At 34.1% G+C, this 12546-nt stretch overlaps 1 protein-coding gene across 2 annotated transcripts; it reads right to left on the reverse strand.

The window, feature by feature from the left end:
- Positions 1 to 453: 453 nt before the first annotated feature.
- On the reverse strand, positions 454 to 7960 carry LOC131075653 (ABC transporter C family member 8). Of its 2 annotated transcripts, none has more exons than XM_058012489.2 (12): positions 7789 to 7960; positions 7509 to 7557; positions 4812 to 6817; positions 4213 to 4533; positions 4024 to 4110; positions 3263 to 3883; positions 3018 to 3182; positions 2645 to 2939; positions 1789 to 2309; positions 1636 to 1699; positions 816 to 1055; positions 454 to 739 (listed from the first exon to the last, which is right to left on the reverse strand). In XM_058012489.2, the coding sequence occupies exons 2-12, from the start codon at positions 7528 to 7530 to the stop codon at positions 627 to 629; spliced, it is 4455 nt and encodes a 1484-aa protein (XP_057868472.1). In that variant the 5' UTR covers positions 7531 to 7557; positions 7789 to 7960; the 3' UTR covers positions 454 to 626. The 2 variants fall into 2 exon arrangements, with proteins under 2 accessions (XP_057868472.1, XP_057868471.1); XM_058012488.2 differs by having other exon boundaries at positions 7726 to 7960.
- Between the last annotated feature and the right edge of the window lie 4586 nt (positions 7961 to 12546).

Genomic DNA, 12546 nt, shown 5'->3' on the forward strand with positions numbered 1-12546 from the left:
TAGGACCTTCTTGATCACTAAGGGAGTGCATCATGTACCATGACTATGGCTCCACCTACTGGCCATGTCCAAAGACTAACATAAACATTTGCACAACTAAAGCCATTTCTTGCTACTTCGTCCTTAGCAAAGGGGGCTAGATTCCTTCCCTACAAGGAAGATTTGTAGGGCTAGGGTTCGATAGAGTTGATATTATTATCCTACCTCTAGTTCTAGGTTGGGGAATGTTGGTGTTGTTCATAGTCTAGGAGTCGTAGGATGGTTGTGAAGTTTGTGATCCTTCCTATAATAAGTCCTCCCCTTGAATGGATTCTCAACAAGATAATTTGATTCCCCTTCTCTAATATATTAAGTCACATTTAATAGTTTGGATTGAACCCTTTATTTTTACTTGGATTAAAGTAACCCATTTTATTATTTCTTATTGCATTTTTTAAATAAATACTATTTCTTATAAATATTATGCTCATAAAAATGTTTATAAACAAAAGAGCAATATACAAAGTGGTCTTGAGCTCCCACATCTTTAGCGGGCTCATATGGAGGATTTCGAGCTTCCCGTCGAAGGTTAAAATATGAATTATGACAAGTTTACTTCATTTCATGCAGGATTGTCTGGTATAAAATCACATGGAATCGGAGGGACTGCACTGTGACCAGTACTCCGCGACAAGCTTTGCAAACGAGGACGATTTGTTTTCCAGAAGCATTGTTGGCTTATCGTACTCTGCAAGCATGCCTACAAAACAAACCAATTATTACAAGGTAGCTGAAACAAAAGTTAAAGAAAAGTCCAAAGTAGTGAGTGAACATACCATCTGAGAGAGCCAGAACCATATCACTGTCAATAACAGTGGGTACCCTGTGGGCAACTGTTACCACAGTGCAGCTCTGAAATTCCTGTCTAATAACTTTTTGGAGGATAGCATCCGTTGCAGAATCAATAGAGGCAGTTGCCTCATCCAGCACCAAAATGCGGTTGCGCTTTAGGAGAACACGACCCAAACACAATAGTTGTCTTTGTCCTGCACTCCAGTTTTCTCCTTCCTGACTCACTGCACAGTGCAATGCCTGAACTCGTGAGCACTGAGCATCTATTTAACATTAAACTGTTAAACACATTGCCACATAGTCCAGAATGATTGAGTTTTATTTGTGGAAATTCAAGTTCAAATCTTGATGAGATATTTAATATGGAATTCTAAGTTATTATTTATGATCTTTTAAAAGTGGTTTCTAGTGTGATTGTTCAAAAAGAGCTGATATTAATTCCATTGTTACAAGATCTTATATTATGCTTGCATAAACAGCATATTTGTAAATGATTAGTTGTATAAAATAATTACCATACTGATCATCTATATAACATTAAACTGTTTTAACAGATTTCCACACAGTTTAAACAGTCAAGCCTAGTTAGTTAAAACATTAAATTCTTATTATGAAAATGCAAGTTCAGAATCTTAAAATGATGTTTAATATGAAATTCTAAATTGTGATTCTGATCTTGGATTTATAATATAATTGCTCAATATGCTCCCAAATATTTATATTGATCTTCATATTGATACCCTCGTGAGCAAAATATTTGTAAAATAAATTTACCAAACAGATGGAGGCAGAGTATATTATAACCTGAAGAATCAAGTTTGTATGGCAGATTTTCAATGGCCTTGCTCATCTGGCATTTCTCTAGTGCCTGCAAACGATCATCTTCGTATTTTAGTTGGGCCTCCATAGATTTTGAAAAAGAAAAACAACATAAGTAAGCAATTAAGCAGTTATTACCTTCCAAATTTCAGTGTCAGAATACAAACCGAGAGGATCCAGATTACTTCGTATGGTCCCCTTGAAAAGAGTGGGGTCTTGAGGAATAATGCTTAACCTTGATCGCAGATCATGTAGGCCAATTGTGCAAATGTCCACATTATCTATCAGAATTCTTCCTTCCGATGGTTCCACCAGACGAAACAAAGCACTGATGAGAGTGGTTTTTCCGCTTCCTGTGCGGCCCACTACTCCCACTCGTTTCCCCGCCTCGAATGTACAGCTAATGCCTTTGAGCACCAGAGGAAAATTTGGGCGGTATCTTATCTTCAAGTTATCCAATTCTATTCTGCCTTGGTTTGGCCACGACATGGGAGGCCTGTTGCTCTCAATGATTGCTGCTGCTTCTGATGGCAGATTCATATATTGCTTTATACGCTCCACAGAAACCACAAAGTTGGCAAGATTGCATTGCCATTGAACAAAAAATACTTGGTAGGATGTAAGGGTGAGTGCGTATGAGAGTGCAAGTCCCGCAAATCCTGCAAATTTCAAATCTTATTGTTAGATAAGAAATATATTTTAAGTTTTGATTTGTTTATATGATCTATCTTAAATTTTAATAGCATATTTTAGACTTTCAGGTGGTTTATCTGAAATCACATTATTAGATATGTGTTATTGGAGAAGTTACACTTGAATCATTTAAGCAATTCGAAGCTAAGAATAATCGTATTGATAGTTCAGATAAACAAATTAAATGAATCAAAACTTAAAGTATATTGTTTAAATCTGATCTATTGATTTGAAATTAAACGAATCGAAATTTTGAAGTTAAGAATGTTGTATATTTAAACGATTTTAAATGGAATTGTACCAGGGGATATGGTGTTTGCTGGCAGTGAAACCAGGAGAAGAGCTGAAGTAAAGAGGATTATGTTGCCAAGCGATTCCAACCGTAAGATAAGCCATTCAGTGGCGGCACTGGTGTGGAAATAGAGGCTTGCATCTGTGTCAATAAGATTCAAGTTTTTATCTTTGAACTTTTCTGTCATGTTAAATGCTCTGATAGTCACTACTCCTAGCGCTGTTTCCGTTGAGTTATTTATTACTGGTGCTTTGGTGGTGCCATTGATTCTCATTAGCTCTCTTGCAGAAGCGAGGTAATACATCTGCATACATTGAAACATGTATGAGTATCAATTGGGAGAGAAGTAAAAGACAAACCCAAAAGAAATGAAGCATCTTACTTGGATCCATCTCGTTACAAAGAACACAGGAACAGCAACAACCAGAACTTGCCAGGTGACCAAAGAAATAATGAATAGCATTCCTAATAAATCTGCTCCCGAAGATAAAACATAGCTGAAGCCCCAAGCTAGATCCAAATCAATCAAACTGAGATCCGATGATGCCTGCGGAGATAACATATTGTTAATCATTTTGTTTATATGTATGAATTTTTTTGTTATAAGGCATAGCATGTTCCGTTTACCCTGATAAGAATTCGGCCCACAGGTGTGGTATCAAAGAAGGCCATGGGTGCCTTGAATATTGAAGTAAACATCCCATTAAAAAATGCCTTTGAAGCTCGCAATCCCAACACCACAACAAGTCGAGCTCTTAAATAGACAAAAGCTCCACTTAGTAGTGAAATGCCTGCATATATACCTACTAATACACCACTGTCAATATTTGGATTCAAGATCGCCTTTGCAAGCCAATAGTTGGATGCTACTTGGCCAACGACAAAGGCTCCTTGTGAAAAGACAATCAGCACAGAAAGAAATGCTCCTCCTGCAATGCGAATATAGGCATAATATGGTTCCAATCCTGAATCCCCCATTTCCTTCTCTTCCTCCACAGTCAACTGTGTCATATTTGATGTAATATCTCCTCCAGTTTCTTCGAGAGCAAGCCCACTTGAATTCTGCATCCTTGCAAGTTGTAGGGATCCAATCTCAGCTTCAAGTGGAGAAGCCTGGTTATTCATGGGAGCATTACTGGTAGAAACCATGGCTTCCTTATGGGCATTTACAAGTTGCTCGAATGTTTCCCCTGCTGCTAATATTTGGTGATAGCTCCCTGCCTGCTTGATTTCTCCACCTTCCATCACCTGCAAAGATGTTATGCCTTTGTTAACCATACCTTTCAAAGTTATGATATCCAAACTACCCACTGAAAAGAAAATGTATAAAAGCTTTTCGTTGATAGGCTGCAAAAGATGATGGAACAGAGAGGAAGGTTATGCATTACGAGGATCGTATCAACAGCAGGAAGAAATTCCACTTGATGGGTGACTAAAACTACAGTTTTTTCAGCTAACGCTCCCATCACACAATCCTGCAAACATTTTAAATTCATTAGAAACTAAAACTATTTTTCTCACCGCCCAATTTTACACAAGTTCATATAAGAAAGAATATAAGCAGAATGGTATCTTACATTAAATAGAGTGGCAGCTGTATGGGCATCCAGTGCACTGAAAGGGTCATCGAGTAGATAAAGATCAGCATCATTATACACTGCTCTAGCAAGCTGAATCCTTTGCTTCTGTCCTCCACTCATATTCAATCCTCTCTCCCCGATCTCAGTCATGTCTCCGTGAGAGAAATTTTCTATATCCTTGTCCAAAGCACAGGCTTTTATTGCATTTTCGTACCGTTCTTTGTTCATTGGTTTCCCAAAAAGTATGTTTTCTCTGACAGTCCCACTCTGAATCCAAGCTGTTTGAGCTACATAGGCAATGTTGCCATACACTTCAACCTGTGTACAAAGACACCAAATATTTGGAGCTATTCAAAGTTCCATCATGACAATTGATGGGAAGCAAAACTTACAAAATAATGAAGTTAATATTATATAATGAGTTAATATTATTCATTTTTGGATTGTATCATCAATGTTTGGGATCAAATTATATAACTCAAAAATGAAAATGTTGATGTGCAATCCATAAATGAATAAAGATAAAATTATAGACTGCAAATGAAATGACTTTAAAACAATGAAATTTTATTTTCAGCACTTCATATAGAACATACCACTCCTGAAACTTTTGGGATTTCTCCGAGAATGGTATGCAACAGAGCAGATTTTCCTGATCCTACTGATCCACAAACTGCTACCTTTTCTCTATTTTGAATCTCCAGATTGATTCTTTTTAATGTTGTACTTGCAGATTCTGGATCCCAGCTGAGAATACCAGAATGAATTTTAATCACGCATTGTGATGCATCTAATGATTTCCTCAAAAATGCATCTGGTTTCAACTCTTCATCTTGTAAAAATTTGTCAAGACGATCTAAGGAAACCTTAACTTGAATCAATATGGCCAAAACATCTGGTAACATTCTCACTGGTTCTTGAATGATACGGAACGTTGCAAGGACTGTAAATATTGTTGTTGCAGTTAACGGTGGGTTTCCTACGATAGCACAGGCTGCAAAAACTATTGATGAAATAATAATTGGTGACATCCAGTAGAGTATGGTGCCATATGTCCTATTGATCTGAGATGATGATAACCATTTGAACTCAGAGGCTCGGAGACTGTCAATCAACCCCTTGAATTCATCTTCCCAAGCTTGTAATTTGATTATTTTCATACTATTAAGGATCTCAGAAGTTGCTCTGAGCCTTTTGTCTTGAGCAGCCATGAACTCAGATTGACATTTCTGAAGAGATTTTGCAAGTGGGTTGTTAAGAATTATAGTGAGAACAATGATGACCAAACCTGGAATGGTTGCCAATCCAACTGTAGCAAAAAGTATGCCAATGGCAACCAATATTTGAAATGGAACAGTCCAACCCCAATGTAACCACCATGGAAACTCTCCAAACCGGTATGCATCTATAGCTATATAGTTTACAATTTCACCAGCGGCATGCCTTCGTCTTGCCAAGTTTGATAGCCGGAGTTGCTTCTGATACACAGCTGCCATCAATGCAGAACGCATTCGCATACCAGATCGTCTGGAATTGAAGTACCACTGCCTCTGAGAAAAGGATTCAACTATCTTCACTACAAACAAACCACCCACTAGAGCGAATCCTTCGTATCTGAAACTCTGTTTTCCACCTGCAAATTGTACAAAGGACCGGAGAAACAGGGGACTTGAAATCGTTGCAATTGATCTCAGAAACGCGAAGACTCCTGTGACTATCATATCCTTCCAATAGCATTTTGATAATGCTCTGAAAACAGTCGGTCTGTTTAGTGGACTCTGTTTCCTCTGCTGTTCCCATGCTTCTTCAAATACTCTTTCAGCTGTGGATGCCTCATCTTCAGGGACTAAATGTGGAATATCCCCGACCTCTAATGGTTTTGAATAGCCTAGATTCAGTAAAGAATTGAACCATCTGAAAGTCATGCGGCTAAAAATGCTAGCTTTATAGAGAGGGGTGACTTTGGTTTCCTCTAATTTAGTTCCCTGGATAAGGGGCTCAGTCAATGCCACTGGGCTAGACGAAGTCCAGTGTATAATAACTCTGATACTACAGTAGAAAAGAAGATAGCAGGTTACAGATGTTGTTATGTCTAGAATTTTATCTGGGGAGAAAGAGTGAGTTTCAAAGATATTTGATGTAGATTTAAACATTATTACTATTCCTAAAATGAATTCAATGATCCACCAGGTAATGGCAACTAAGGCTGGTGGTTTCTTGAGATTAAGCTTTAAGGAAATTGCTAATACAATCCATGTCGATCCCTGGATACAGTAAAGAACCGGTTTTTGTTTACTGTTTGTTGGGTATATCATTATCATCCATAAACCGACCCCTATGTTTGCTAGGCCAATTATGAATGAGAGCAAAATTGTGATTTTATGTAGACCTGATCTATTATAATGCATACAAGGAGAACGACATCTCTGAGAAATAATAAGGGTGACCAGGAAAATTAGCATAAACAAGAGATTGCATACAGTGGTGAAAAAATTCTGCGGTAATGCTTTAGATCGTTGCATATTGTCTCTGTGTAAATCCCAGCTGTTGTGGCAGTTATCTCCACAACCAAAACTATTGCCATGGAACCCTAAGACTGCTCCTGCATTTGTCAAAAATATGACCAGTCAAGCAAAAGCCAAACCAGACATAAAGTTTACGATGTTAAGAAATAGGCAGTTTATTTAGCATTCAAAATATTGTTTTTAGAATCAACTATATGTTTTTGAATCGACAGTTCCTCGAATCTCTGGGCCTAATTCAAAATGCCAATAAAAAAACATACACAATTCCTGAAACAATCTTTTAGATGAACTAGAAATCATTATTGATGTCTATGACTGAAGATAAAGTTTAGTGTGGCAAGTTACAATACAATATTGGACAAAACATGTTCTGTACAAAAGGTCAAGAAACAAAGCTAAATTCAAATGAATTATGACAGAAGTCTGTAATATGAATGCTTTTATCATGGTAAATATTTCATGCTTTCTATCACCACTGTGTGAAAGCCTTCTCCTCACTGTGTGAAAGTGTTCTCCTTTAACTAAATCTAGTTTGTAAGAGAATTATCAAATGCATATAAAGCCAGAGAGAAGTAAATCTATAAAACCAAGTTACCCCAATAACCAGTAACATTAAGTTAAACAGTTTGCACAAGCTATACCACCATCTTAGTAATTGAATCTGTAAGCTTTAAAGATTATCCATACATAAGTTAGAAGCATAGGATCGAATTGGTCCTTAAGGAATATTAAACTTAGATGGATTCATAAATGTTTGTGCATACACACCTTCCAACACGTCCCACGCCATTTCCTATGATCTACCAGGCTCCTCTCCCTGCAAACAAATTCTTGAGTTATATAAAAAGTTCATAGGAAAGTTCCTTCTGTACTCTGCTAACTATAGTCCCCATGAATATATTCTACACACCAACAAAGATGTTATCAGTGACAAAAACACCAGAAGTAGCTACATAATGATATCACTAGTTTTGAAATTACTGACAGTTAATGGCTGTCTTCCATCAAAACAAAAAGAACTGAAGTTGAGATTCTGCCATTAAAATACCGATTGAGCAGAAAGGCACAAAAGAGTGTTCGGCGCCTTCAAAATGTGGTTCGAGTCCATACACGCAGGGTGGCTTACTCTATATTTGAAGGCTTTAGCCAAGAGCAAGAATCACTTATGGGGCCACGGTTAAGCCTTGGATCCACATCTACGCTCTAGACACCAGGACAAATACGTTCGTCTAAAAAGCCCAGAGTAATACAATAATAATAATGACATTAATCATTTTCAATAGCATCGGGACAAAAACATTCATTTAAAAGCTCTACACCAATGCAATAATTATGACTCAGACACCATTTATCTAGAAGCTCTACGGTCATGTAATAATGGCGACTCACTCACCATTTTCTATAGTATTTTATTATAATTTTTATGTCTTTTTTCACTGAAATATTATTTGAAAAAGGAATCAAATCTTTTTCAAGTGTAGGGAATAAAAAATTGTCATGCACAGTAAGTTTTTATTAATATCTAGATAAAATAATTCGAAATATATTTGTTACTTGCCGATGACATTCAACATGTTATATATCTAGATGCTAATTCAAGCATATAATGTAGTGCTAATGTTCTTGAATGTTGATGTAGTTGTAGTTATTGTTCTAAAATAAATATCAAAGATGACTTTCAATGTCTTGGAATGAATTAGAGGAGTCCTTAAATTCAATTCTAAGGATACAAGTAAAACGTTTCACAATTTAAATCAACACATAACAACTAAGTGAAGGTAAAAACAATACATCCAAAAATTAAATTTATATAATAAAAATTTCAAGACCACTTTTACAATTACATATTAAGACCACCTATTTAACAATTACACATCTAACTTGAAATGATTTTTTTATTTTTATTTTTATTATTAATAAATAAAAGCACATAAATTAAATTGTATCATCTTTTAATAAAAAAACACTCTACACTACTGGTAGTATTATTTTTAACACATCTACTTTGAAATGATTTCTTTTTTATATAAATGAAAACACATATAAATTAAATCATATAAAATCTCTTATTAAAAAACATATAAGTTAATTATATAACATCTTTTAACAAAAAACACTCTACATGACTGATGGTATATATATTTTTTATTATCTAAATTTATGTTTCATTGATTCTAACAAAAGAAAAACAATAATAATAATAATACTTATACATTCATCATTATATAAACAATAATCTAAAACTATATTTTTGAAATTAAAACTAGTTCTAAAAACTCATAATACTCGTCAAAGTTCATTTAGAGATAAACAAGTAAATTGAAAGAAATTTTATAATATCTATATTAATAAAAAAAAAAACAGCCAAGAGATTGAAAATTAATAGAATTGCTCAACCAATTTGAATCCTTTTTCCCAACTCTCACAAGCACGATAATTTAAAAACTTAAAAACCTAACTATCTTAACCAGGGTTAACTTAACCCTCTTACCACAATTAAAAAATATGTGTTAGGAGAGTAGCCAAGTCTTTGCATGTTTCAGAAGCCGCAGTCATAAATCAGACAAAAGATCTTACGGTGAACGTTTACGAAATTAATATGAGAATTGCCATTTATTATGATTTGATATTTGATATAATGAGAATTGAAATATAGAATATTAAAAAGAGTAAATTGAATTTTTCATCCAATGTATATAATATAGATCAATTAAATGAAATGATATTTATAATTATGTAAAATAAAAAATAAATATAGTCAATGGGCCCTTGGTCTACTGGTGAAGTTGAATGGCTTCAAATGAGCTCACTAGGGATCAAGTCTTGTTGAGTGCAAGGCTTTGACATCAGAAGGGATGAGGTCGGGACCGAATTTGGCGGAATGGATACCCCTTAGTACTCGACTCTTATAGCCGAAGAGGTTCAACCTATCGTGCGCCCTTGCTGGGCTGTCATGCTCGTAGGTCTCGACCTCCATAAAAAATAAAAATAAAAATATAGACAATAGAAACTTGTTTCAAATTTTTTTATTTTGTAATTTGATTGATTAAAATAATAAGAAAATTGAATGCAATGCATGCTACCTTTGCCAGGGGCTGGGGGCCTAGCTTGATTGGCAAGAGCTTCTAGTAGTGAAGTACGAGGTCACGAGATCTAGTCTCCCCTAGCCCACGTGGTATCAGAGGACATGCTCCCCTGGCCCACGTGGTATCGAATGACATGTTGCGGTCTAAACAAAAAAAGCTACTTTTATCAGAAACTAAAAAAAGATTGATTATAACACTTTTTCAAACTAATTGATTTATTACAAAAATTTAAATAGAAAAAGAAAAAATCATTTTTAATAGCATTACATTACCATTTGAAATACATCATTACTCATCATTTTTTATGTTCTGAATACAAAAACATTCATCTAAAGGTCCCACAACGATGCAATAATGATGATCCATTCATCATTTTTAATAGTTTTTAACAATTGCCTAAAGTTTGTTTTTATACATGAAATGTTTACAATTGTGTTGATATTTTGGGTACATGTGTAAATAAATTTTAGTATAGCATATCTATTGATTTGTAATATTATATAATTTATTACTCTATTTTTGAATAGTGTATTTTTGGGGGTTTTATATTAATTTGTAAGAATATTTTAATATATGATTTTAATTCATTTGACATTCTTATTTATTTTAGATTTATATTTATACACATAAATATTATTTTATATTTGTTTAATTTTTTTTTCAAATTTCATAACATTATTTTTCAATTAGATTCAAAATAATTTTAAATTTGATTATGGTTATGAGTTAATTCAATTTTAACTAGTCATTACTTATTGAATTTCACATCAAAAGAATCAAATTGTACACGTAGAACATATCTAAAATGACATCACTCCTAGGTCGTTTTAGATAATCAACCATTATCTACCACTAACCTCCTCCACACAATAGATTTTTTCGAATTATTTACACCCCTACCATAGCCATGCTTTGCACTAGTTACTCTCTATATAAATCAGCTCTTACACTAGATAATAATAAATTGTTTATTATTTCTAGTTCATTCTCACATTCATTGCACTTTGCTCAAGCCTTAAGATCTCATTATCATTGTACCATATCGTTGTCAACTATTTACACATGCATGTTGCTTGATGTCTCTTTCATCTTTTTACAAAATCATTAAATCGAGGTTAAGATTTGACTAAGTTGCAAGTGGAAAGTTAGAACACATCCAATAACATTGCTCAAGCATTAGTTGATTTAAATATATTAGCTCTTATAGTAGTCGATACATAACTCTAATTATTGTGCTAGATCATTTTGAGATTTATTGTGCTTTGTTAAAGTCTCCATATCTCATTATCATTGTACTATAACACTATCAACTATTTACACATATGTTTTATAGATTTTTTAGTTTGTCTTTCCAACTCCTTTCCAACTCTTTACAAAATCATTGAATTGATCGATGAGATTTGACCAAGGTGCTAGTGGACAACTAGAACAATTCCACACCCACACTTAGCAACCTCCAATGATATTTTTCAACAACACCAAGTTTTTCATTTGCAATTGTAGATAAATGTGAACACCTATTACATCTATACTAAAGCTCTAAAAATATAGGGTTCAAGGCCCCATAAAAAGGTTCAAGAATTGTATGCACCCCAAAACATACTTGTAACTAACACAAAAATCCCGCAAATTTAATATTCAATAAAAGTGAAAATGTGGTAGCTAAGACACTCCAAGGTAAAATTCTACCCATCAAGCTTTTAAAACCTTCTAGTTATCTTTATTACTTTTCATTTATTATGTTCTCACGTTTTTTTCATTTTTGAAAAACTTGTATTTTATGCGTTATGATGAAATCATCACTTTTGATAGGTAGTAAAAATACTTTTTCCATTTTGACAATTTCAATAATTGTTATAAAAGGTGATTTATTATGACCCAATCTTTCATCATCTCATATGCAACCACACTTGAAACTCTTATAAACTACAACTTTCTTTTTAATCCTTTTAAATTTAGACCATATAGATCATATCTTAGCAAGTAATATTTGTACATAGATAGTAAATTTGGTCATCTTTCATGTTGGAGGATGAGAGGAGTTCTTGTTTGATATGGTGGAAATCTTGGATGGTTTTGTAGGTATCTTGATGGAGCACAAGAGCATGCTAGAGATTCATGTGATTTCATGGATGGCTATGATGATGCATTTCATCAATTGACCCTTATGCAACGTGTTCAACAAGTGGGAGAATGTTACAAATTCAAATAAGATGTTGTATACCTTACACACACAATATTATAATTATTTAAATTAAATATTTATTTGTGGTGTGCATCATTAGACCATGTGTTTATCCATATTAAATATTTATTTGGGGACACTTGTAAAGTTGTATGCAACATTAGTTAAATATTTTATTTGTGGGTTGTACATGGTAAAATGTTTAATATTTGCGAAACTTATTACAAAAATTTAATGTAGGGTCAATGGTTTTGAGGCACATGGTTTTACCTTGCCACTTTATTATATTTATGTGAGATTGATTCTATAAAAGCACACATGTTTAGTGGTTGAGGTTGGCAAGTTAGCGTCTTAGGATTGGTTTTCATTGTATTGAGCTATTTTCTAAAGAGTGCATATGTGAAGCATGACATGATATGTGTGGATACATGCTTGGACACATGGAGGATGCATTGGAGAGGAACTTGTTATTTTAGAAGTATTCATGACGACTCTATAAATATATTATACTAATTTCATTGCAAAATAATACATT

Source organism: Cryptomeria japonica, chromosome 6 (genome assembly GCF_030272615.1).
Source record: "Cryptomeria japonica chromosome 6, Sugi_1.0, whole genome shotgun sequence".
NCBI lineage: Eukaryota > Viridiplantae > Streptophyta > Pinopsida > Cupressales > Cupressaceae > Cryptomeria > Cryptomeria japonica.